At 39.2% G+C, this 26,338-nt stretch overlaps 1 protein-coding gene across 10 annotated transcripts in view; it reads right to left on the bottom strand.

Annotated features, from left to right (window-relative positions):
* Window positions 1–26,338, bottom strand: part of HIVEP1 (HIVEP zinc finger 1) — a 101,307-nt gene that overhangs the window by 30,929 nt on the left and 44,040 nt on the right. For 9 of the 10 annotated variants that reach the window (XM_044455616.1, XM_044455619.1, XM_044455617.1 and 6 more), the window contains one exon: window positions 1,266–1,319. In XM_044455616.1, coding sequence (XP_044311551.1) covers window positions 1,266–1,319 — 54 coding nt within the window. Of the gene's footprint in view, window positions 1–1,265; window positions 1,320–15,353; window positions 15,536–26,338 lie in introns of all 10 variants that reach the window. The other variant, XM_044455612.1, reaches the window with a different exon arrangement.

Here is a 26,338-nt window from a genome sequence, read left to right on the forward strand (position 1 = left end):
CTATCTGGAGCTTATGCATGTTGTATTCTTTATTGTGTCCTAAAGAAAGTGCCAGTGGTTACCCTAGACAACTAATTTTTATTACATTCTAACAAAATGCCCATCACTACAAGCCATGTGTGTGGAAGCAGGGACTGCACATTGCGAATGTCACAATGCGTATCTGGAAAACACATTGTATTTTCCTGTGCAAGTCCCGTCACTGGTGACTAGTCAGCCCATCCATGGAAATTGACAGTCTGAGACTGCTAAGACAGTGCATTTGAGATGGTGTCAGGGACAAACTTCCAAGTTGTTAATGGAAAAGAGCCAACAAAGGGTGCAGGGAGTGGCATGAGTGCACCGAATGGCGCTTGAGATGATATCTCCCACTTTGGGTTTGAACAGACAGGAACATATGCACAGTTTTTTGAACTGGAAAATAGATGCAAGTCTAACAGAGCAGCTGGTGATTTTGAGAAATATTGAAATAGTGGGGAATACTCAGAACTGTCAGAATGAGACTTAAAGGCCAGAGGATCACTCTACCAAGGGATGGAAACCAAGGGGGAAGGAGATGAAGAACTACAGGAGGCTCAGTCATCTGTCAGGTGTGCTGTGGATTGTTCCATAAATAACACACTGCTTAGCTTATTCACAGGACCATTTAGTGTGCCGTGTGAACTGACTCATACAGGTCAGGTTTTGTCCTTAAACCTGGTAACTACTTGTAAAGACAAAAGACTAAGGGAATAATCCTATGGCCCTTAGCAATTGTCTGCAGATCCCAGGGTGAGATGGCACCCTGACTCCAGAACTGAGAATTAGGGACCTGTCCCCCCTTCTCTGCCCCCTTACAGCCAAGAGCTTGCCACAAAACATTAAATCTTGCCAATCTGTCCCAAATAATTCAGGTAGTGAGAGAAATATATTATCCAAAGCAGCTTTCTTAGTCTATAGAGGGTCAAAGAAAAAATAGGGTGACTTTTTATGACTGAGTAAACAACAATGACCATCAGCAATTCCCCCCAACAGATTGCTTACGTACTTTCTACTCTTATCCCAGCACCAAGTATAAAACTAACTAGGCCCTATTAGTGTCTATGGAGCAGGGGAACAACTTTGGTCACCTTCTAGTTCAAATAAATATTTTGTAACGCATTATGGAAAGGCAAGGCACTGCTATAGGCTTGAAATACTCGGTGACCTCATGCATAGATGATTAATTGTGTTGAATTTATAGTGCTGCCCAGGAGCAGGGAGAAGGAGATAGTGGTGTGTTTTACCTTTCTGTGGGTCTTCAGTTTCATTAAGTTCTTTTTGTGCTTCTTCAATTTTGTCTAAGGAAAAAGAAAGACATTAAAACTAGAACTTGTCTTATTTTTAACATAAATGCTTTTCACTGTTTTTACCTAACGGCTGTTGACTTTATAAAAGATTTGTGACATTACTGTTTATCCATTCATATATACTGTACAAAGTAGGTATACACTAAACCATTTAAAATGCAATAGAAACAAACACAGACAATTAAAGACAAACCATTACCACCTTTACTTCTAGCTAGAATTGCTGGTCCAAAGAAACAGGGCTTAACAACTTGATTCATATGTAACAAGAATCCATGGGTGAAATTCCCCATGGGACTCCTTGTTGTGGCAACCACTCTAAATATCCAAGGTGTGGTAGGGTGGGTTGTTCGGCTGTTTGTCAAGGCACTAAAGCTACTCATGGTTTCCAGGTGGCTAGTCAACCACCCAAATAACCTACTTTTGCTGGGTTCACATGTGCTGAAAAGTTATGGTGTACCTCTACACCCTATCCCGTTATTTGTTTTTCGGCGCCAGGCGAAGACCTTTTTATTCAAGCAGCATTTTAAATGTTAATATTATTGAATTTTTCTGGCCAGGGCAGCTTATTTTATATTGTATATTTGTAATTTATTTTAAAATGCTATTTAATTTATTTGTTGTAAGCCGCCCCGAGGCTTCGGCGAATGGGGAGGCATAAAAATGTTTTGATAAATAAATAAATAAATAAATAAAAATCCCTAATATTCAAAATGGTGACCACTGTCTCAGTGAAAAGCCGCACGGTGAAACTAACTCACAGTGCCTTCTCAGGTAATGCACACTGGGTCATAACCCCAGAAAAATACTTATGCTATAATGAACACCCAGCAGAGACAGTTACCAAGACTTATGCCCTTCATACAGAGTGGGATTAATGACTCCTTGAAATAATGTTAAAAATCATGTGACAAACAGAAAAAAATTGGTTTCCAAGGTAAGTAAGTTTTAAGCCATTTACACATTCAGTTATTCATGCTTAAAACTACTAGGGTAAATGCTTCAATGTCTATGTCTTAAAGTTTATATCTTCCAGAATGCAGAGACCTTATATCTGCCTCTGCAAGAAAATATCACCAGATGTCAAAACTGCTAATAAGACACAAACAGTGGGAAGTAGAACACAATAGTACTCTTTTGTACAGCCTGGAAAATCTGCGTGAGCATAAGTTTTAAATTACTGCCTCTTTTTCCCTAACTTTCAAACAGAACAGGAAAACGCAACTTTTAACACAACCTTCCAAATTTATTTAAGAAAAGATTAGTTGTAAGTACAACTCACAGCTTATCAGTTACTTAAGCTCCTTATTACAGTTAACTTACTCTTACAGTTGTCAGTGTAACCCATTATATTCTGCATCTGCTGGCTAAGATTTTAAAAACCCATTAAAATATTTCAATATCATCAGAGAGATCCTTACATTTTTACTAATCAGCCTCTCCCTTACTACATTTAAGCTCCTGATCTACTAATTTTTCCCAATACTATTCTCATCTACCTTGGCACTGTGCACTACCCTGACTGGCCTTGCTATATTAACCTACTGATCTAAACCATCATACTGGCCTGCTATTTCTGGCAAATACTTTTACAGGGCCTCTTCCTTCCTGGGACTTCCTTTCTTAATTACTTTCCCACTATCCTTGTGAAAATGTTTTAACTTTAAACTGCCCTCTCTCTCCACTGTTCTTGGTATGCCATGACCACGCAGATGAAACATACCGCTTATGGAACATCATTCATGACACAGTTGGATGGGAGCTGGGAGTGGGAGAATGGTAAGTGATGGCACCAGCCAGGATAGAAGACAAGGTGAACATTAAAAAAAAACCTAACTGGGTCTTTTTCCAGAGCATTTCCAGATTTTGATCCATAAATCAGAAGCAAATATTAGTTTGCACAGATTGAGCTTTGTCTCACTTTACTGTTCTGCAATGAGAACTTCTAGTTAGTCCCATGGAGGAACATGAAACTCATTTGCATGTGTGTGCCACATCTTTGCAGCTTAGTTCCTCAGCACATGTTTTATCAGTAAAGTTCCAGTCTCTCTCTCCCTCTGTCTCTCTCTCTGTAGATCATCATGCACATTTAATATTCTATGGTAAAGAACAACAGTGGCAGCTTTTGGAAAACCTTAAAATAAAGCTAGCCCAAAGCATCTTCATTAGGTCATATAAAGTATGAGGCACCCAAATTGCCCAGTAATTGTTTTTCAAAACTGCAACTGCATTATTCCTTATTGTTTGATTTGCCAATAGCCAACTCATCTCATCCCCATGACAACCATGGAGACAGGTTGCTATCATTTTCAGATCACCTTCCCATGACTTACAGATTTGCTTAACGCTATCCAACGAATCCCCGTCTAAGCTGGAATTTCATTCAAGCCCAATAGTCTTTCCTAGCATCACTACTTGTGTTCTACATTTGTATATCATAACCACTGAGTAGTGTGAGACTTCCCATTTCCTGCATATGTTAAAATCTGCAGTTTTATTCATTTAGATTACACATTTAGTGATCATGGCATAGTGAGGAAGACTCTTGAACGTTTTGAATTTAACAATGAATATATACAAAAATGAACAGTGAAGATAGATACTGCCTACGAACCAAATGTTTAAAATATAATATGCAATAATCAAATCCACCTCCACACCAACCTGCTGCAAACTGAAATTTCAACAAAAGGGAAAAATGCCTCAAATATTGATACCCACAATGCTTCTAAATTTCCACAGGCATGAAGGGTAGACAGCAGTATCATATGCCTATGCATTCCAGATGACTTTTGATGGCTGTTGAGAAACTCAATCTCAATTTTTTAAAAATGTCAGGCTACCATGGTTTTAACATGATTTGCCTGACACATCACTTGAACCTAGCCATAGTATTTTATTTATTTATTACATTTCTATACTGTCCATAGCCAAAGTTCTCTGGGTGGTTCACAATATTAAGTCACCCATCCAGATTTCAACTAGCCTCAACCCTACTTAGCTTCCAAAATTAGGCAGAATCAGGCACTTCAGGCTATACAGAGGCTATTTCACACTATTTGCTTTGTCTGGAAAAAACCAAAGAAAGAAACAATGGCCTGTTGTATAGTTTATGCTTGCCATTATGATTTCTTCTGACATCCATACCCAGCAGTGTAAGTTTTATCATCAGTGGTACTGCATACCAGAGTTCAATGGACAGACTGGTAAATGAAGAGACTTCTTCATTCATCCAGTCTCTATACCTATGCCTACCTAGTAGCAGAACATGGTTGCTTGTTTTTTTTACATGTTAGACAGTGTTCCCATCCCCCTCCAACTGTTCTACTTTCACTCTAATTTCCCCTTGTTTTCCAGCTGCAAGGAACTGTGCAGCAGTGCCCAGCTGACTGATCTCAAAATTGGTCTCTTTCTTTATTGTTACCTTCCCACTGCAGTTTCCTAAGATTCCACCTTCCTTGGTTTCTTGTAGTTTTGATGCAACAGTATTGGCTGTTATCTCTAAGGTGATAGCCTCATATGGAGCTTTAAAAAAGCTACACACTGTACATTAAAGAGGCATATTTTCCAAGACTAGAACCCCTATCCAAGTGTGTGTGTCTCTCTCTCTCTTTTAACAATCCTCCATTAATATGTTTCTTACATTACACCGTAGGCATGTACATTCACCCCTCCAAAAACCTAGATGCCCTTGGGGAGCAGAAGCCCTGGATTCTATGCGTGTAAGGATTTTAGACCCAAATGGTAGTTTCTTTGGAGAAATGCATACATTAGATGACAGATTGTGGTTGTGCAGGAGAACCCAAGAATGACAGTTGGAAACTGGAAAAAGGAAAACATACTCTGGGAACTTAGCAAACCAATCAGGAAGAGGCAGGCAACGTAGCAAGGAAATGAAATATATTGTGGGATACATGCCAATAGCGGGGGGGCATAGTAATGAATAGACCACTTGATCATTTATTGGGTAGACTGTGGTAACCCCACCCTCACACATCGTGTTAACTGTGCAGTGTTGTTGCCATTGCATGTAAACCTGCCCGTCGAGTGACAGCTTGTTCCTTGGACAACAATCTAATATAAAACCCGCATACCCTGGGGTAGTTTGCATCTCACGTCTGGTTTTGAGTACTCCACTATTCTTTGCCTGCAAATCCCCCACTACTGAAACATGCTGAGAGCAAGCGTGAGGGTGGGCTTTAGCAAGCATTCCCAGGGGATACTGTGTCACTATTGCTGATTCGGATTCCAAAGATGGAGAATATTTCATTGAAACTGAGGGGCAGGAGTTTGCACAAGATCCTGAGATGCAACAGGATGCGATATTCTTTATTTCTCAGTATCATGCTGCTGATGCATGTTGAGTTTCTGCGTACTATGACCCGACATTTCTTCAAATTCCCCATCTTAAACTTCTGCATTCGCTCTATCAGCCTCAGCAAAAACATTTACAATAAGCAACAGTGGCAGAGCTCCCTATTTGTTGCTGTTACCCATTTCTGGCTTTAAGTTTGGATGTTGGTTGATGCTGACTGGTTATGCAATTGGTATTGTTCTTTTTATTTCTTCAGGTAACCTGTACTATGTTTAAAACTGATAACTATTTACCAATTCTAAAGGATGGTACTGAAATTTGAGGTCACATATGAACTGAATTACAATGAATTTGTTATACTATTACTTATGACCGTATATTGTGTTACTACAAAAGTACATACAGCAGCTTCCATAATATTAACATAGAACAAAAGAAGATTAAAAGTACAATCTAAAAGCAAGATGAACAGCAAAACCAACAGTTACAGAAACAAGCAGAAATTCACACAAAAAACTGGCAATCATGGGACTCTTCCCTCTTCTAGCTCTAATATCTTCTACCAGCCTTACTCAGATTTCCTCTTACCCAAGTTGTGAAACCAGGATAGGCAATGAACTCCATACTGAAGAAAAAATTATTACAGTTAAATTTAGTGCTTATATAACACAAAAATGTATTTATAGAGATTTTCTTTAGAGAGGGAAGGGGAAGAGAAAGGGAGTGTAGTTATGAAATTAATTAAAAAAGGTATCTGTTACAATACTGATATATATGATATTCATTGTGGTTGTATTCTTATTTCTTCTGTTCTAAATTGCTTTGGACAACCATCTAGAAGAGTCTCATACATATTAAAGTTAATACTAAACAAAACAAATCTTTAAAGTATGCTGCAACTTATAAGCATATTGTAGAGATACTGTTGGCATTTAACCCTCAAATAACCCACATTCACTGGGTTCGCACAGAACAAAGAACCTCAAAGCAGAGGTTGAATATGCAACCTGATGCCCTCAGACATTATTTCCCATTCAAACCTGGTCAATAAATTAATGTAATTTGACTGGCAGCAAATTAACAGTTGGCAAAGTTTCCAATTTTTATGATCAGATTATTAAAAATGCTCTGGGATAAGAAGAAAGTTCTTTAGAGGATCACTACTCATTTTTATTGGTTTAGAAATAGAGACTAAGGCATCTTCCCCAAATAATCTCTACATGTGTTAGGCTCTGATGGCAAACTGCCACTAAGCACAGGACATGGTAGTGAAGAAGGTGAAAGGTTGCCGGCTGAATCAATAGATTAAGACATCCATTTACAGTGCACAAGTATCATTATATAACAGCTTAACTTTGTCGTTAGTGACAGCCACAATCTCATTTGTTTCCAAGAACACGATCTGTTGTTTAAAATATTTTCTGTGCAAAGTTTTATTTACTGATAGTTTCTTTCAATAATGTCACTGTTAAGAACTGTTAGTACAAAAATGTTATTTTCATTTAAGGATATCATTTCTAATATATCTTCCAGTCAAAAACAGTGGAAAACTATAGTATCCATCTATTCTTAGGCTATAATCCTGATTCCACAAGAATTAAAAGGAAGTCTGGCACAGTTTATGCTATGATTTGGTGAGTGGGGGGGAGCGAGAGAGCTTTTACATTCTAATATCCTGATTCTGTGTATTCCACTAATGAAACGCCCCACTAGGGTGACAGCATGCATTTTTCACAATAAAAGTGAAATGCAGCCATTGGCTTTTGTGGGAACAAATAAATGGGGCAATATTGCTAGTAATAAGACAGGCTCCATGTTGTAGAAACTGGTGACCTAAGAACCAGAAGAACAAGGGTGACGCCAACCTCAAAGGCTTCTGTAACTTCAAGCCTGTTACTTTGTTCAAGTTACTGATAAATAGGGAAAAAATTGCTTTTGGTGAGATTGCCAGGATTGTTGGGAAGAATCTGGTTACCAAGGGTACTTTTAGACAGAGTCTATTTATGTCATTTTAGAACATTACCAAACTTAGCAGCATGTCTATCAGAAACTAAGGAAAACGAAGCCTTGCTGAAAATGCTATTCACCTGTTACACACTTAAACCATTTGCAAAAGGATTCACTTGCTGCTTCAGTGCTTATTGTAGTTGATACAGAAGTCCCATTGGCATTAGTTGGGAGGGCCTACACTTCAGTGGCACAGCACATGCTGTGCTGCATAAAATCATTTTGGCCATCCTTAGTCCATCTCAGTACACATTAGCTCCTTATTATGATTTATAATTATGGTAGCACTGCAAGCAATAATTTCAAGTAGTGTGCCCTTCCAGCCAAAAGTTTTTTCATCCCAATATGCATCATTTTACACTTGCTTACACTGCACTGTATTCACCATTTTAATGCTTGTTGCCACAATTTAGAGAGCCTTTTAAGGCTCTTCTCAACCCATGTTTGTTTAACTACCCTGCCATCCAAAGCACTCACAATTTTGGTCATGCTTGCTTTCAATTTATTTTGCCCTAGGAGATGAAATGTATGAATATGGAAGTCTTATTTTGTGTGCAAGTGTGTTCTGAAATACTGAACATCTTGGATTCTGCCTTTCCAATAGTTACTACACAAAACATAGTTCAAGGGAAAAGGCATATGTAAGTGCGTAAATCAGAAAAGATGCTAATACCATATACAGTGATCCAAGAACTATGTACTTGCCTTTAAGTGTATCCCAGTATGACATCTGCCAACATTTTTAATTAAATCCATTTGTGAGACCACAGTTAATGGAACTACTCATGACCTTAGTACCTTCCTGCAGCCAAATAAGCTACCGCAGCTGGCTGGGGCATATGGCAAGCTGCACGCCCTTTTCTGCCTAAATTTGCATTATTGTTGTTGTATTCGCGAAGTCGTGTCCGACCCATCGCAACCCCATGGACAACATTCCTCCAGGCCTTTCTGTCTTCCACTATCCCCCGAAGTCCACTCAAGCTCACACCGACTGCTTCAGTGACTCCATCTAGCCACCTCATTCTCTGCCGTCCCCTTCTTCTTTTGCCCTCTATTGTTCCCAGCATTAGGCTCTTCTCCAGGGAGTCCTTCCTTCTCATTAGGTGGCCAAAGTATTTGAAGGATCTGGCCTTCAGGGTTGATCTCCTCTAGGACTGACTGGTTTGATCGCCTTGCTGTCCAAGGGACTCGCAGGAGTCTCCTCTAGCACCACAATTCAAAGGCCTCAATCCTTCGGTGCTCAGCCTTCCTCATGGTCCAGCTTTCACAGCCATACATTGCAACTGGGAAAACCATAGCCCTGACTATATGCACTTTTGTTGGCAGGGTGATGTCTCTGCTTTTTAGTATGCTGTCTAGATTTGCCATAGCTTTCTTCCCCAGGAGCAAGTGTCTTTTAATTTCTTGGCTGCAGTCCCCATCTGTGGTGATCTTGAAGCCCAGGAAAATAAAATTTGTCACTACTTCCATTTCTTCCCCATCTCTCTGCCGGGAAGTGAGAGGACTGGATGCCATGATCTTAGTTTTCTTAATGTTGCGTTTCAAGCCAACTTTTGTGCTCTCCTCCTTCACCTGCATCAAGAGGCTCTTTAGTTCCTCCTCACTTTCTGCCATGAGAGTGGTATCATCTGCATATCTGAGGTTGTTGAGATCCCAGCAATCTTAATTCCAACTGGTGATTCATCTAGCCCCGTCTTTCTCATGATGTGCTCTGCATATAAGTTAAATAGGCAGGGTGACAGTATACAGCCTTGCTGAACTCCTTTCTCAATTTTGAACCAATCAGTGCTTCTGTGTCCAGTTCTCACTGTTGCTTCTTGACCCACATACAGGTTTCTCAAGAGACAAATGAGATGGTCTGGGACTTCCAGCTCTTTAAGAACTTGCCACAATTTGTTGTGATCCACACAACCAAAGGCTTTAGCATATTCAATGAAGCAGAAGTAGATGTTTTTCTGGAACTCCCTAGCTTTCTTCATGATCCAGTGTATGTTGGCAATTTGATCTCCAGTTCCTCCTCCTCTTCAAAATCCTGCCTGTACTTCTGGTGGTTCTCAGTCCACATACTGCTGGAGCCTAGCTTGTAGGATTCTGAGCATAACTTTGCTAGCATGTGAAATGAGGGCAATGGTGTAGTTTGAACATTCCTTGGCATTGCCCTTCTTTGGCATTGGAATGTAAACTGACCTTTTCCAATCCTGCAGCTACTGTTGAGTTTTCCAAATTTGCTGGCATATTGAGTGTAGCACTTTTACTGCATCGTCTTTTAAGATTTTGAATAGCTCAGCTGGAATACTGTCACCTCCACTAGCTTTGTTGTTGCTCAGACTTCCTAAGGCCCATTTGACTTCACATTCCAGGATGTCTGACTCGAGGTCAGTGACCACCCCATCATGCTTATCAGGGACATTAAGCTCTTTCTTGTATAGTTCCTCTGTGTAATCTTGCCACCTCTTCTTAATCTCTTCTGCCTCTGTTAGGTCTCTGCCATTTTGGTCCTTTATCATGCCCATCTTTGCATGAAACGTTCCGTTCATATCTCCAATTTTCTTGAAGAGATCTCTGGTCCTCCCTATTCTATTGTTTTCTTCTATTTCTTTGCACTGTTCATTTAAGAAGGCATTCTTATCTCTTCTAGCTATTCTCTGGAATTCTGCATTCAATTGGGTGTATCTTTCCCTTTCTCCCTTGCCTTTTGCTTCCCTTCTTTCTTCAGCTATTTGTAAAGCTTCCTCAGACAGCCATTTTGCTTTCTTGCATTTCTTTTTCTTTGGGATGGTTTTAGTTGCTACCTCTTGTACAATGTTGCAAACCTCTGTCCATAGTTCATCAGGCATTCTGTCTATCAGATCTAATTACTTAAATCTATTTGTAACCTCTACTGTATATTCATCAGGGATAGGTCATACCTGAGTGGCTTAGTGCTTTTCCCTACTTTCTTCAATTTAAGCCTAAACTTTGCAACGAAAAGCTCATGATCTGAACCACAGTTGGCTCCTGGTCTAGTTTTTATTGACTGTATTAGAGCTTCTCCATCTTTGGCTTCAGAGCACATAGTCAATCTGATTTCTGTGTTGCCTTCTGGTGATGTCCATGTGTAGAGTCGTTTCTTGGGTTGTTGGAAAAGAGTGTTTGCTATGACCACCGTATTCTCTTGACAAAATTCTACCAGCCTGTGCCCTGCTTCATTTTGTACTCCAAGGCCAAACTTGCCTGTTATTCCGGTCATCTTTAATTTACATAGAACCACACAAAAGTATAGAAGGCATCATGTAAACAAAGAATTGAACTTTTTGTACGAGACACCTGCAGAGCAAAAATGATCAAAATGCACACCAAGAGCCAAGCATACTATCGTCTGATTAAAAAAAAAATCATTCCCACATGCACAAGGCATTTTAATGCATTTTTTGTTAAAGAACAGCATGATTAAACAGCAGCCTTTGTGATTAAGATGGGGATGAAAACTAAAAGTCTAATTTTTATCTATTTGATTCGCCAAGGTCATGCCTCAAAGCCCTTTCAGTTCTATTTCTATCAGGTTGTATCAGCTCCAGTGTAGATTTCTTAATCCTACTTCTAATTTTTCAGAGTTCAAGGCTTTTCTTATGTTGTATCTGCAGGTTTAACTACTACTTTAACCTTGGAAGAAAATTGGTTAGTATCTATGCAACCTAATGGAAACTAAGTGACCAAAATTACATGTATTTACAATAACACATATTTAGACTATTACTTTTTTATACACAAAGTACTGTGCTGACTTTCAGATATAATTACTGCTTAAAGTAGTCCTGCTGAAAACAGTAAGAAATAAGTAGCAGTTGTTGCCATGAACTCAAATCCTACTGATTTCATTGGTTCTACACTAAATGTGTGTACGGATCTAATTCAGACTCATGTGCCTAGTAAGTAATTGTGCAGGATTCCAGTTTAATCCAACAGTTGTCATGTATCAAGGGAGCAAAGCTGAAGTGTCCACTGATTACATCTTCTATATCAGTATCTTCCTTTACAAAGGGACCTCACTGGACATGAAATAATTCATCAACATCTAAGTATGCACAATATTGTTAGACTGTGTGCTACTTCAAATACAATTTCTACAGAGAGGTGGGGTATACATTTTAAGTAACTGAAGTAGCAGTCCTATCAGGAAAAAGGCCTAAAACGCCCTGAAGGCATTATTCAAGTTGTCTTTATTTTCTGTCTAAGCAAGCACAAGACTGTACCTTAAGTTTTGAATAAGGAGAAGTGTCCTGGATTAATTTACCCATCTTGCAGTATGCATACATGCAAGTATTGGTCCTGCATTGATCTTCTTAGCTATTTCTAATAATCTGCACCAAAGAAGTAGTATCAATATCAGCAGCACAGACTGATGGATCAGGAAGAAATACAACTACGTGCACATGTTCTGGCCCAAATGCATGATACCATGTAAGGAGTGCACATCAGTGGTCACATTTAACATTTCTACATGTAACGTGCCTGATCACTGTTAATGATTTATTTAGTATTGCACTTCTTGTGGATTTGTCACAGGATGTGACGAACAGATGGGACTAAGCAGATGGTGTTTCAAGAATATCTTAAAACTCTCAGACTGACAAGAGACACAAGTTCTTTATTTTCAGCAACCGCGTCTTCATTCAAGGCCAAGGGACTACATAACCATAGTAACAGACAGAGCAGGTATAAGCCCAAACCCTGCCTGTTCAGGAGTCCAATGGCCTGGCTTTTCCTCTCCTTGAACATCACACAGTGAGCTTCTACTTTTCTCCCTGTCACTGGAACTGAGGCACACAAGTGTCTCCCAACACATCCAAAAAATCTGAATTACAGGCATATCAATTAGCTAATAAAAAGCTACTGCAATACTCTGGTTGTTCTGATTAATGCACTAAGCATATCATATTATTTCAAGAAAGATGAATGAGTTTCGTATTCAAGCATTTAAAGATGCATCATGTTTGTTTCTTTATTAAAAACTCCTACCCTTTTGTGTTAGTATTTTTAATTAGTGCGTGCATTTTTTTTCTATAGTTACACTGAACACAATTAAAATTATTCTATTGAAGCTAGAAAAGGAGCTAGTTTTACATTAAATAAAATGTCACAGTAGTTCTAAATTCAACAATACTATAGCAATTTTTAAAAATAATATCAGGTTTCTCCCACTCCTGTTTAATAATTTGAAAAACTTGTAACTGATTTATATAAATAAATGTAAGTAATGCATTAAATCATGGCTTTAACTAAAGCATGCAAAGACTGTAATTTTATACAATACAGAGATTAAAACTTGTACTAAAAATTGACCTGGCTGAAGAAATAAAGTCAGCTGTACCATCTTAATCTGGCCACTAGGAGTCAGCTTTGTATAGGTCAGAACCAACACCAAATATCATCCAATATACAAGAAATTGTAAATAAAAGGTAGCTGCATTGAGACTGTATCACTCAACATCTGCACATGTAAGGCAGAAAATAATGCTTCCTTCCTAGTAAAGAGAGGCCAAATCATAGCAAATTTCCCTAAAATCCCCCAACACACATACCCACCTCTTGAAGTTTATGTCGCAGAATTCACTTGTCAATTTATGGGTAAACCACGTGTGTCTTGACAAGAAAATGCACAATATTTGCCCTTGGGAAAAGAAATGTGTCCACTGACTTGAAGACTTGGTGAAGAACTGGACTCTTCGGCTGTGCAGAAGAGTATTTGTTGTAAAGAAAAGGGATGCTTAAAATCTCCCCTACCCCAACTGCTGCACTACTCATGGCACCCGTGTTTCAAGTCCATGTTAATCTCCCAAGCATAGTTAATTATTCATTTGCTATATTATATACCACTTCTCATTTGAACACATTTAAAAGCAGTTTGGAAAACAGTATTAAAACACACACACTGTAGTAACATGAAGCTGGTTCAAGTATTACTGTTCCTTCTGCAAGCCATGAAGTCATAACAAATACAATTTCCACAGATATGGAAGAGGGAGAAGGAAAGCAGTGAGGGCCTTCAGGAGGAAAGGGTGGCAAAGAAAGGTTTAGCACCCTTTGCTGCAGCAAAATCATAGACTAGTGGAGTTGGAAGGGGACAGAGAGGATCCAACCCCCTGCTCAGTGCAGGGCAACAAGTCATCTCAGATGACTGTCCAGTTGCATCCTGAATGCCTCCAGCGTGGGAGAACCCACAACCTCCGTAAGTTAATTGGTTCCATTGTCATACTGCTCTAATCATTAGGAATTTCTTCCTGACTTTCAGCTGGAACCTGGCTTCTCTAACTTGAGTCTGTTATTCTGTGTCCTGCACTCTGGAATGATCAAAAAGGGATGCTGTCCTTCCTCTTCGTGACAGCCTTTCAAGTATTTGTAGAATGCTATCATATCTCACCTCAGTCTGTTCTTCTCGAGGCTGAACAAGCCCAGTTCTTTCAATATCTCTTCCTAGGGCTTTATTTCCAGACCCTGGATCATCCCATATTGTCAAGTATTCCCCATCCCATTGTAACAATGCATTTGGTTTCTTTTTCCTAGGTGCACTACTCGGCATTGTTCCTACTGAATTTTATTCTGCTGTTTTTAGCTCAGCACCCCAACTTATCAAGATGACCTTGCATCTTCTTTCTGTTCTCCAGGGTATTCACTATCCCACCCAGTTCTATGCCATCTGCAGATCTGATCATCATTCCCTCCACTTCCTCAGCCAAATCATTAATAAAAAGTTTGAAGAGCACTGGGCTCAGTACTGAACCCTGCAAAACCCCACTTCTTCCTCTCCCCAGTTTGAGAAGGTGCCATTGATGACTACGGAATCAGATTCAAAGAGTAATCAACTAGCTCACATTTTGCTAGTTTGCTAATTAGGATATCATGGGGCACTTTGTCAAAAGCTCTGCCTTAGTCAAGCTATGCAATGTCCATAGTGCTCCCACAGTCCATCAGGGAGTTTACCTGATCAAAAAAGGAAATCAGATTATTCTATTCTGTTCTATTCTATTTATTTATTTTATTTACATATATTTATAGGGCACCTATAATTGCCGAGGCCTTCCTAGGCAGCAGGATTAGTAGGGCAGGATTTGTTATTGAGAAATCTGTGCTGGCTTCTAGTAATCACTGCACTGCTTTCAAGGAGTTTGCATACTGACTGGTATATAATCCACTCCAGAATTTTTCCAGGGACTTATGTCAGACTGACTGGTGTGCACTTCCCAGGTTTTTCTTTTTTCCTTTCTTGAAGATAGGGACAACATTAGCCCTTCCCCAGTCATCTGGCACTTCGCCTCAAAGAGAATAGACAGTGGTTCTGAGAGTTTTTCCACCAGCTCCTGCATAATTCTAGGGTGGAGTTCATTGGGCCCTGGAGATTTGAACTCACTCAACCCAATTAGATGATCCATGACCATTTGCCTATCAGTTGAGCTTTGCAACACAAAAAGGGATACCAAGCTAATACTTATTCACAACTGCTGTGCAATGTGCAATCTAATCCTCACTATGGTCAAAGAGAACAGAAATTTTGTTTTGGTGGTTACTATTGACATAATGAATAAAACTTTGGACCTGACATTTAATATGTTGTCTCATTTCCTGGAAAGCCCTTCTCTCTGTGAATCTCATTGAAGCAGCAAGAAAAACAGTTTTGCAAGCAAAAGTCAAGTTTACACTATGAAGTTAAACAGAGCTAGTACAACCTTGGATGCAGCATATTATCTGGGAACACGCATTCCCCACCAGTTGTTGAAAACCCGTGGGTTGAACCAGTGTTGCCATGCACCATTATATCTGTAGTTCCAAACATCACCATTTGTACTGCCACAAGCTCAGCTACTGTCCGGGTTTCATCTGCTTCTCAATCTGTATCATCCAGTGCGCACTGAGCAAGTATAAGAAAGTAAAACAAAAATCATGTGTATTAGCACATGTGTGAGTATGCATTTTCACTAGAATTGGAATATTTTCTACAGGTGGCTCAGGTTGCCAAGGTTCTCTTTCATATCAAGTGCTGGAAATTCTTCTACCCTTAACTTGCAGACAGCATGAGCATAGAGAGATGCCAACACCACAAGTTCTCCCAGTGGTGTTACACGACTTAGTACTGAAAAACAAAGTTCTCATGAGCACTCTGGAACAATTTGTGTGATATTACTTTTTATATGCCTGAACACTTTCCCCCCTTTCCTTTACTTTTTCATTTTTTTCTTTTCCTTAATTCAAAATTTAAACAAACAGCACTTGCAAACTTGTAAACTACCAGTTGTTCTCTGTACTACAGTGCAAACAATTTTGTTAATGCATCAGAGGGTAGTCTTGGTTGTACTAATACTTCTCCTTGAACTGGGGAAGCCAGGGTTCTAATAAGTCATTACAGATTTTTCAAGGTCAACTGTAGCCCCCAACTGGAGGTTTCCCTCTCTCTTGATACCAGCTATCCAGCCCCCAGGATGGAGCCTTCTATGGGAATTTTACTAGAAGACAGCTTTCCTTGCTTTTAAAGTTGTGTGGGTTGGATCTGATGACATCCTTTGGTCATTCCAACTCTACTATTCTATGATTCAATCAGTTGGGATATGAGATGGAAAATACACTGTTGCATATTCTTTGCCATGTTGGTCAGTAGGTGAATGCATCTTCTGTTTTGTGCTTCTCCTTGTTAAGTCTTCATTAGGTAAATAAAAAATTAACACCATTATACTTAAAAATATTCCCATCACATGAAATAGTCATACTGACAGAAGTATCACTGATCTAGCAAAACATTTATTAGCTAAGTGAATACTCTACAAAACTGAGGCTGAACATCTTCTCATCTTTAGGAAATACATTAAGGACACTAATGTATAATTTGAGGCTGGCTAAAACTTGAATGGAAGCCCATATGAGAATGTGATTTCTCTTTCTTATTTTCAATGACTCAAGTAGGAACATATCCAGGATCTTCCTAGCTATATAAATTTAAACCTTATCCCAAGTTTAAGCTTAGGCCAAGCCTCAGGCCCAGGGACCAAATCTGGCCCTTTTATGGATCAAATCTGGCCTTCAAGAGTTCTCCAAATAAAGTGTTTTTACATCAACTCTCAAGCATCTTGATGAAAGAAATAGAAAGCATAATATAAAAAGGGCCTATTTTTGGAGGAGCTGCATCCTTTGCGCACAACACTAATCTGATATATACTTTTCCAGCCTCTCCAGTCTAATTATGTCAATGCACAAACATAAAGCAAGCTTAGATTTCCCCAGTCTATGGAGTACATCCCGTTAAAGACCTTCAAATAGATTCGTTCAATAAATCGGCTAATTTGAAACCATTCAGACACATGCTACTAAATCAAGCAAAGGGAGAGGGTAGAAAAGTTATAGCAAAAGAGGAATTTCATAATGAATGGACTCTCACTACATGACAACCAACTATAGGTGACAAGCCATGCTGGGTAGTCATATTGTAGGAACCATGACTAATTCCAATAACATGGTTTATTCGAGAACAACAGACCATTTGCGCATACACGGCTTGTTGTAGAGGTTGTTATACATGATGATGTATTGTGCAGTCCAAACTCAGGTGACCAAACCCCATCTTTGGCTCCAGGGAATCAGCCAGTGACTTGCTTGGGGAGAAAGGCAAAAATCCCTTGCCACTTTCACCAAGCTTGCCCCAGCACCTGCCACGCCTAGCCACCTCATTTTCACAGCCATTGATATCTCCTTCCAAGTGCAGAAATGGCACACTGGTGGGGCTTTCGGTGGTTGTGACCCCCCCCCCAACCAAATGCACCCAAGAAAAAGCAAAAGCACTGGTGATCTTTGCTTGAGAAAACTATTTCCATACCCTTAACGGCAACCCCCTGCCCGCTTTGCACTATATTGTTCAAAGGGTGATCCCACTTCTCCAGTTGTTCCTGAGACTCTAATGGCATGGGAACAGGAAAAAGGGGGAGCCACCCATTTATAATGGAACTAGCATATCGGCAATTAACTTTTCCCTTTAAAATGGGTTTCTTGAGGGAGACATACACAGGTAGCAGGAAACAAGCCTTCCCATTAACTTGTAGAGTTCTCTGGAATACCAATGGGAGTATCTAGAGGTAGAAGGGGGAAGAAGAAGCTGAACAACCCACAGTGATCCAGTCATCCATCAGGTGCACCACGGATTGCTTGCAGCGTGACCTGATAGGCTGTGTGAAGTTCAACAATAAGTAAAGCTGGAGAGAGTATGACAAGGAGGAAAGGAGGGAGACAAGAAGGGGATAAGCCTTAAGCTTAATACTTCTTAATTCCAACTTCTTTCAGGAAAAGGATAGCTTTCAATTGATAATATGCACTTGAATTTACAATTTATTTTGTCTGTCCACAAGAGCATCAGAAGTTAGACTGGTGTCTGAAATAAGGAACAAGGGACAAAACAATGTGTTAAGGAAAATACTGGGGATCTTCCTCACTTATTGAATGGAAGATGTAAAAAAGAGTGTACATTAGTTTGCAATATCTAAGAATCCCCAGTCACCAATCCTCAAGGTCTGATTCTGAAGCCTAAAGACAATATTGCTTAATTAACATGTCTGCAGCAGCAGAAATTCAGACATGGCTGTGAACTAAATTCCCTTTAGGAAGCCAAAGATTCTTAGCTTCTACTAAAATTAAGGTAAAACTATAGCTCATACTACAGACCCATGCATTTTATTAATGTCTATTATGCTTTGGTAACTTTTGATGTGATGTTTAACTTGAAAATTTTAGCACCAACAGTGATGAGTAACAGATTTTATTATTTTTTTAGAAACCATGCCCTCCCTTCTTTGTCCCATTTTACAACATTGCCAAGGACAAGGAAGAAAGAAAACTAATCAAATCCAAAAACATGTTTACCTGCCTCTAGCTTTTAAACATATCACATACAAAAATATATAAAGAGCAAGAAGAACATTACCAAAAAGAGCAGGGAAGGAGATGAAAAGCTCATCACCTGGGTTATCCGCAATTTGAAGTGGCAACGGATACATAAAAATGAACTGAGTTGTACAGCCACCTAAGAAAGATTTACAGTATCATTTCTCTGCTAACGCTTTGATGGCTATTCTAACACTTGAAATAAATTCTTGGAAGAAGGAGTGTCTAAAACATCAATATATCCTCTATCTGAACACACCTTGACTTTTATTTTAAAAGGGTCAATGTTTTTTCCAGGTGATAAAATTCTTATGCACTGATTGAAGATTAGATGCTAAGGAAAGTGCAAGGGGCTCTTCAACTCCAAATAGGCCATGCTGTAATTGGACTGGAACATACACTGTTTTCTTAATTGTCCAGTCAGCATTAGTCATTTGTCATTTTGACTGCTAGTGTTAGAACGAATAGGAACACATTTTCCAGAGTTCTTTTTTGGCTCCCCCAAGGGTCACACAAGCTTGTCCTTACAGCTTCTCCACAACACTTCCTTTGCTTTTGACGTGCTTACTCCATGCCACCATGAAAGCAGGCACACTTACAAATGTCAACCTTCATAAGATCTTACAGTTGGAATGGAAGAATATGGTGTGAATGGACATAAACACACTTCCGTCTCGCTGAAGAATCTCATGACAAATCTGCAAATCCTTGTATATTGCAAGGTAAAAGTATTTAAGGAAGGCATCAACTACTTCTTCCCTTCCCATTAACTTGCTCCACCCCACAAATACCTTACAAATAAAGCACATGATCTCCAACACAATTGAATTTTCACATTTTTGTTACACGACATCAAGTCTTACGGTGACCCTATAGTCCTGTCCTTCACAGCCCTATTCAGCTTTTGCAAACTCAAGGAAGCTGTGGCTTCCTTGATGAAAGTGACCCATCTCATAGTTGCTCATCTTCTTCAGCTTTACTTTCCCTAGTATGATTGTCTTTCCCAGGGAGTCTTCCCTTCTCATGATGTGCCCAAAATATGACAGCTTTAGTTTCATCATTTTTTAATTCCAAGGAGAGTTCTGGCTTGATTTGCTCTTGGACTCACTTGTTCATCTTTCTGTCAGTCCAGGCTATTCACAAAGCTCTCCTCCAGCACCATGTTTTGAACAGGTCTATTTTCTTCCTACCCTTATATAAATGCTAACTACTGTGCAAAATACTTTTATTTTGTGACATCCTAGGAATAGTAAATATTGATCAATATCCACAAATTAGAAATTTTCACTCATATTTATACTTTAAATTTGCAAATCATTCTGAAGAGGCACATATTACATGAGAAAGAATAGGCAACCAATGCAATATCTGAAAGTTTGGTTTCTTTCAATGGCAGTAATGCATGGGATCAAAGACTTAATAAAGTCAAGTACAGTGGCACAGATGACCATGCTAGGAGTGCTATGGCACATAGCATATAGAACTGAAAACACAACCTGGCTTCTTTTATTTTTTAAAGCCTTAATTTATTCCTTTTATCTGGGATCCTGACATGTTCTGCTAGATATTCTCACAATTTATTATGCAATCCCAAGAAGGTCAGTAGCACCACCCACTTCAAATATACAATATAATATGGATGAGAACCTTTAACAAATCCATTAAGCTTCAGAGGAACTTTGGAACTTAATCAGGAGATGTGTCATGCATTGCTTCCTTTCCACAGGAAGTATTTACTGAAATCCTACGCTGTCAAAGGTCACTGTCAAACAAACAATTCATTCTTCACTTTCAGCTGCATATATGCTTACTACAGCCAAAAATAATTTTAAGGTCAAGTAATGCAATCTTGATTTTGATCCATTTGCCAAATAACTCTTATTACCCTAGCTAATATTCAGAAAGACATACTTTAAAAGAAATGAGTTCCAAGAAACAAAACCATTTTGCTACGATGGAATCCTATACTTGAGTCTATTCATAGGCAATCATATTTATAGCCTGCATTTATGCGGATGCTTGTAATAAGAACTGTTCTACAAGTTTTCTTAAATACAACATGATCAGATTTACAGTGTTTGTAAGCCGGACATGACTTTTGCAGATGCTTTCACTAACACTTTAAGAACACTACTATTTAAACACTGTAGCTTTGCGGTGCTTGTTTCTTTCACTCTTGCACTATAACTTGCAGCAGTTAGAAAGTTCACATTTAGTGGTCCCACTTCAGCTAGTAGCAGAGTGTAGAATGTTGTGCTGTCGTTCCATAAAACACACTGCTGCTTTATTTTTATTGACTACCTTTTTGTCCCCACTCTGGTATGTCTTTAACCAACTTTGCAAATAGTGTACTGGTGAGTGTTGATGTCAGAAACTGACTCCTCCAAAGGTAAAATTTGGTGCAGAGTTGGATACGTAATTCTTTAACTTGTGCTCATTAATTTTAGCTTCTCTTCTTTATTATACTACCCAGATTATGAAGTATTGTATAACCATGCAGCAGTAAATCAGAGCCTGCAAGACAACATGTTGTTTATATACATACATATCATATACATTTAAGCCTAATAATGTCTTCACCATGGCTACAGTGCCAAAACAAAAAGTAAAACAAACTTTGAAGCTGTTCTGTTTTTTAGATCTGAAATGCCAAAGTGGTTAGCTTTTATTCACCAGTTCTCATTTTTAGTCATAAGTACTCTTTTTCTTTTAGTGGGGAAAAAAATCACAAGTTGCTTTTCTCACCCTATATGTATTAAACACACACCGTACAAATTCATATATTCCTTTTCATATGTAGTGTACTAAGGTTTCCTCCATATGCAGCATGGTAACTAATAACTATTTCAGAGGAATTTCAATACAATCAAGTCCTATTTGTAACTGTTTATGTAACAGTGAATTAATCTCCACTATACATTCCATAAGTTTATACTAATAGTGCATATGTTATCTCTCACAATTTGTAGTAAAGAAAGCAAGAACTTTTTATGTTCAAAAAACTCTTTCAAAGACAAAATGCTTAGGCTGCAGTTTCAACGACACAGGAAAAAACATCAGTCAGTTAACTGCCACCAACAAGAACAGGGTTCCAACTAATGTACAATAAAATGCACAGTAAGTGTGATACAAACTTATTTCCCATTAATGCCCCTTTTTTCAGTTCCATTATCTTTTCCCAATATGACTGCTATACCCATATTTTTAATAAATTTGCATTCACCTACTACTTTCCCATACAATCCACATGTTATTTACCAGTCCATGATCAACCTAAAAATGTGAAGAACTTATAGCTTCCGATTAAAGCTGAAGATATTGTAAAATTCTCTTAGCAAATTTGAGGCATGTAAATTGATTTTGACAGTCTGGCTTCAAATCTTGCTATTTGAGGCAGTTACTGAAGATTACAAGGAAAGGAGTTCTCAAGACAATCTTTTCAAAGGCAGGGAAATTACTTACAACTGGAGATCCCAGAGCTTTAAAAAGACCTGATTAGCAACAGCTATTCTTGTTCTCATGTCCACTCTGGGCTGAAGTAAATGTCTGAAGAATTTTTTACAATGACCAGAGAAACTTACCAAAGCAGACAATGCCTTCTTCCGTCACTTCTTCTATTCATGCTAAAAATCTCTCAGTGATAAGCTCTGAGGCTGGCATCACAATTATTGCACTAAGATAGTGTTTACTAACAGCCGCTGCATAAATACAGATGCATTGCTGGTTACATGCAGTTCTAATTGAGCACAGTACTTTCACTATAGGCAATTGCCAAATGTAGTCACTGACAAGGTTAAACAACATATAAACTCTCATAATCAAACCTGCATATTTAAAGTTTGATCCCATTACAGCCAACTCTAAAATATGTGCAAGATATAGGAATCGCACATGAATGTTTTCCTTTCATTTTATCTGCCATACCATACTGCAAACTTCTCCCCTATAGAAAAGGGAATGCAACATTGTCTAAAAAACACAAGTCCAACTTACTCATATGCTTTATTCCTTTTCCTGCAGACTATTCTAATTAGATAGCATTTTAACAGTCACATTACCCTACAGCTGACAGGTCATTCCCCATTATCAGTGCCGTAATACACCTGAATTGCCCTGCCACATCATGCTATATTCAGAGAGCAATTCTAAGACGTAATCTCTCACAAGCTTAGGGATCCTAGGAATCCTCCCCCGCTATCTCTCCATGGCAACAGTAGCTACAGTAAAGACAGTCCACCTCTTACGCAAGCAAAAGGAATATGAAATGCTGCCAAGAGGCCACAAATGCCAGCAGTCAAAACATCAGTCTCACCCCCTCCCTATTTAATTGTTGCCTTAAAGAAACAGCAATCCATTTCTTTTTCAATTTCATATGGGGAGGACACAGAGAAAGACACAAGAGATGAGACACACACACACACACACACACACACACACACACACACACACAAATCTGCGTTTGAGCAGGTGGGAGGAGAACGCACACCAGTGAGACTTGCAAATTAGAGCTGCAAGCACTTTCAAAACACACAGTACACAGAGAGAAAGAGACTCTCTGAACACTTCCAGAACAGACCTTCTTCCCTCCTGACTGCTACTATGTCAAGCAAAATATATTTCGGTACTTGTTTGTGGATACATTTTTAATCCAAAGGATTATGACGACGCCTGGCTAGCTAAGAGATTTACAAGTGGAAAAGCTTTCTATTTGTCTTTGATAGAACATCCAACGATTATAATTCGACTTGACTGTTCATATACTGGTGTGACATATCAAAACTAAGTTTTAGCACGTAGTTAAAACAGAAACATCCCAGCTAGGCTCGCTCTCTATAATTAGATGGAGATTTAGTCAAAAGGGGAATCCCAATTCACATTTAAGTGGTACTCTCAAATATTAAGTTGGCCTCAACATCAAGGTCTATAATCTGCTCTGTTAGCATAGACATGGAGTTAGAATTGTAAGGGAAATTAGCAAATGGCATTAAAAGAGACACTAGCCCTTTGCAAAGATCCAAGGTCCCAATTCTAGAATGCTGAATCAAGACTTACACAGTATAGAGTGGGCCCACTAAAATCAGTGGGACTTGAGCCTAAGCAAGGATCCAACTTGATGCACTATTAAAGTAATGCCTACTCACCCATTTCTCATAAGAGAATACAGAGAAAGAAAATCTACATTTAATTCATTGATAGACTAAGTATAGATGTAAGCAACATACCCAAAATAAATACAATTAAAGCAGCAGTGTTGCAAGCTTTTCTTCCCTTACTTCAGTTCCTTCTCCATTCTTTTTCTCCATTGTGACCCCAGGTATTCTTTCTTGCACACTTTTCAGGATGGGTAAGTGCATTTCACCAGCTGCATATATGTGGCCAGGAGGCTTTCAGGCAACACTTCTGGAGCAGCAGAGGCTTAACAAATGGGGCTGCAATTGCTGGTATGCTGATCTAAGCTACATGAAAAACCTCCACAGCAAAGGCAGAAAAGGGCAGCTCTGGCATGAGGAAGCCATATCATTTAGAAGACTTGACAAATATTAGCAGGTCCTGTTCCTATGTCATTTCATGCATTTAAATAATTGAATCGTTGAAAAGCAGAGTTGGAAGGAACCAGAAGGCCATCAGGTCCAACCCCCGCTGCTCCATGTAAGACAACAAGTTAAACCATCCCTCTCAAATACTGTCCAGTTGCTTCTAGCCTACAGTTTCCCAGGTTGGTGCTTCACTGCTTCAAGAGACAGTTGTGATTTTCTTCTTAAGGTAGCTTTTTTTTAAAAGACATCAATTCTGGAGAAAGATTAGCTGCTTTTAGTGAAGTCCACCTTACCAGAAATGTATGCTACCAAGGCAGTTAAACATAAGAATAAAAGTACAATATAATAAGAAATAAGCATGCAAACACAAGCAAAACCCGTCAATGCAAATTCCCCTTAGCTAAAAACACTAACAATTTGTTAAAACCTAGGAAGAACAGTACATAAATATTTTTGCTTAGTATCTAGAAGACAGCAGTGAGGGTGCAGGCAGGCATTGCCACGACAAGAAACCACTATTCAAAAGGCTCTACTTAAAAAGAAAACCACCACCCACCTTTCAGATGGCAGGAACACCTGGATTAAGACCTCAACCACTGAGGATAGCCTGACTGAAGCAGGAGGCCTTTCAGTCTGGATGGCTTAGCTTCCCCATTCATTTTTAACCTGCAATTCAATCCCCTGGCAGCAATGTTAAGAAATGAGTGCATCCACTGATTCCATTTCTTCTTGTTTTAACAATCCTACCCAAAGAAGTGGTGGGATTACAGCATAAAAATAGGTGGGAAAGCTTATCCACCCTCCAGTGCACCATACTCCCAATCTGAAACTGGACAGCACATGCTTACTCTAGAGTAAATAAAACAATTGTGCATAGCTGAGTATTCAGTCTGGCCACGAGAGCTAGTAAAGCTACTCCACGAGAGCTAGTAAAGCTACTTTAATACAGGCAAGATTTGATGTTTTGGCCCAGTTGCTGTTACTGATCTAGACATCGTGTTCAGGACTAACTGCAGCTTCTAAATTGTCTTCAGTGGCAAGCCAATTCTAATCATATTGGGGAAATCCAGCTAAGACTTTACCAGTACAAGGCTAGCAGTGGAGCACTATCTCTGCCCAAAGGATCTGCAGTTGGTATATACCAACTGATGGCTCTTTATGCCACCAACATACCCAAGCTTCAAATGATAAAGATGGATCCAATAACACTCCCAATAACACTTTCAGCACTGCCAGGTTGGACGGCATTCCAGCAGAGATGCAGCAATGACTACTCCCTTCCCTTCCCTCCTACCCTGGCTACCCAACTCTTCCCCAGTCCAGTACTGGAACAGTATTTATTTTACTTCACCCAACCCAACTGAGAAAGACAGAGCTGGCTGCCATCAATACATTAGGGATACCCAAATCCATGTTTTCTGATGACCTCAAGTAAATACTTCATATAAATGTTGATCCATGTGGGGGGATAGAATAGATGCCTGACTGACTCTGGAACTTAATTGCCAGGAGGTTACCAATACCACCTTCTGGAATAAATCATACAGGCAGGGTTGGAGCCTCCCAAAACACTGCCTCTCATACCTACACCCCAGAGAGTCTCTCCAGGTATTATGGCTGATGGTACAGAATGCTGCCAAAAGATCCACTGAAATCAACAACAGTACATTCCCTCTGTCTCTCTCTTGGTACAGGTCATTAATTCGGCAGTTTCAGTTCCAAATCTGGGCCAGAATCCAGACTGAAATAGATCCAGATAATCAGTTTCATCCAACAGTGCTTGAAGTTGGCCGGCAACCACTTGTTCCAGCAACATGCCCAACATGCATTTGTGACTGGCTCATAGTTCTTATACGCATCTGGGTGCTAGGAGGCTTTCTTCAAGAGTGATCTTCCAAACTACTTGTTTCAAAGCAACTAAGACAACTAGCTCTCTCAAAAAGGCATCTACTACAGGGAAAAAAGCAGCATGAAAACAAAACAAAGATGTATATGGTTGTGGTTTTGAGGTGAGAAGAAAAATGGTTATTTTGTTGATGTACCAGAAAAACAAATCAACCAGCTGTGCCTATACTTTCCACAGTATAGCAGCTACTTTAAGTCACTGAAAAATGCTCAGAGAGCAAAGTCTCCTTACTCTGGGCAACAAAATGTAAGTATTTTCTTTGAAGTAAAGTTCATTTTTACATAAGATGGTACTGTTCCAGAATCCCAAGCTGCAAAAGGAGTTCTGCAGTATGCTTATCATTCATTCA

The sequence above is a fragment of the Varanus komodoensis genome, unplaced genomic scaffold (assembly GCF_004798865.1).
Source record: "Varanus komodoensis strain SLA01 unplaced genomic scaffold, ASM479886v1 scaffold8, whole genome shotgun sequence".
Classification (NCBI taxonomy): Eukaryota; Metazoa; Chordata; class Lepidosauria; order Squamata; family Varanidae; genus Varanus; species Varanus komodoensis.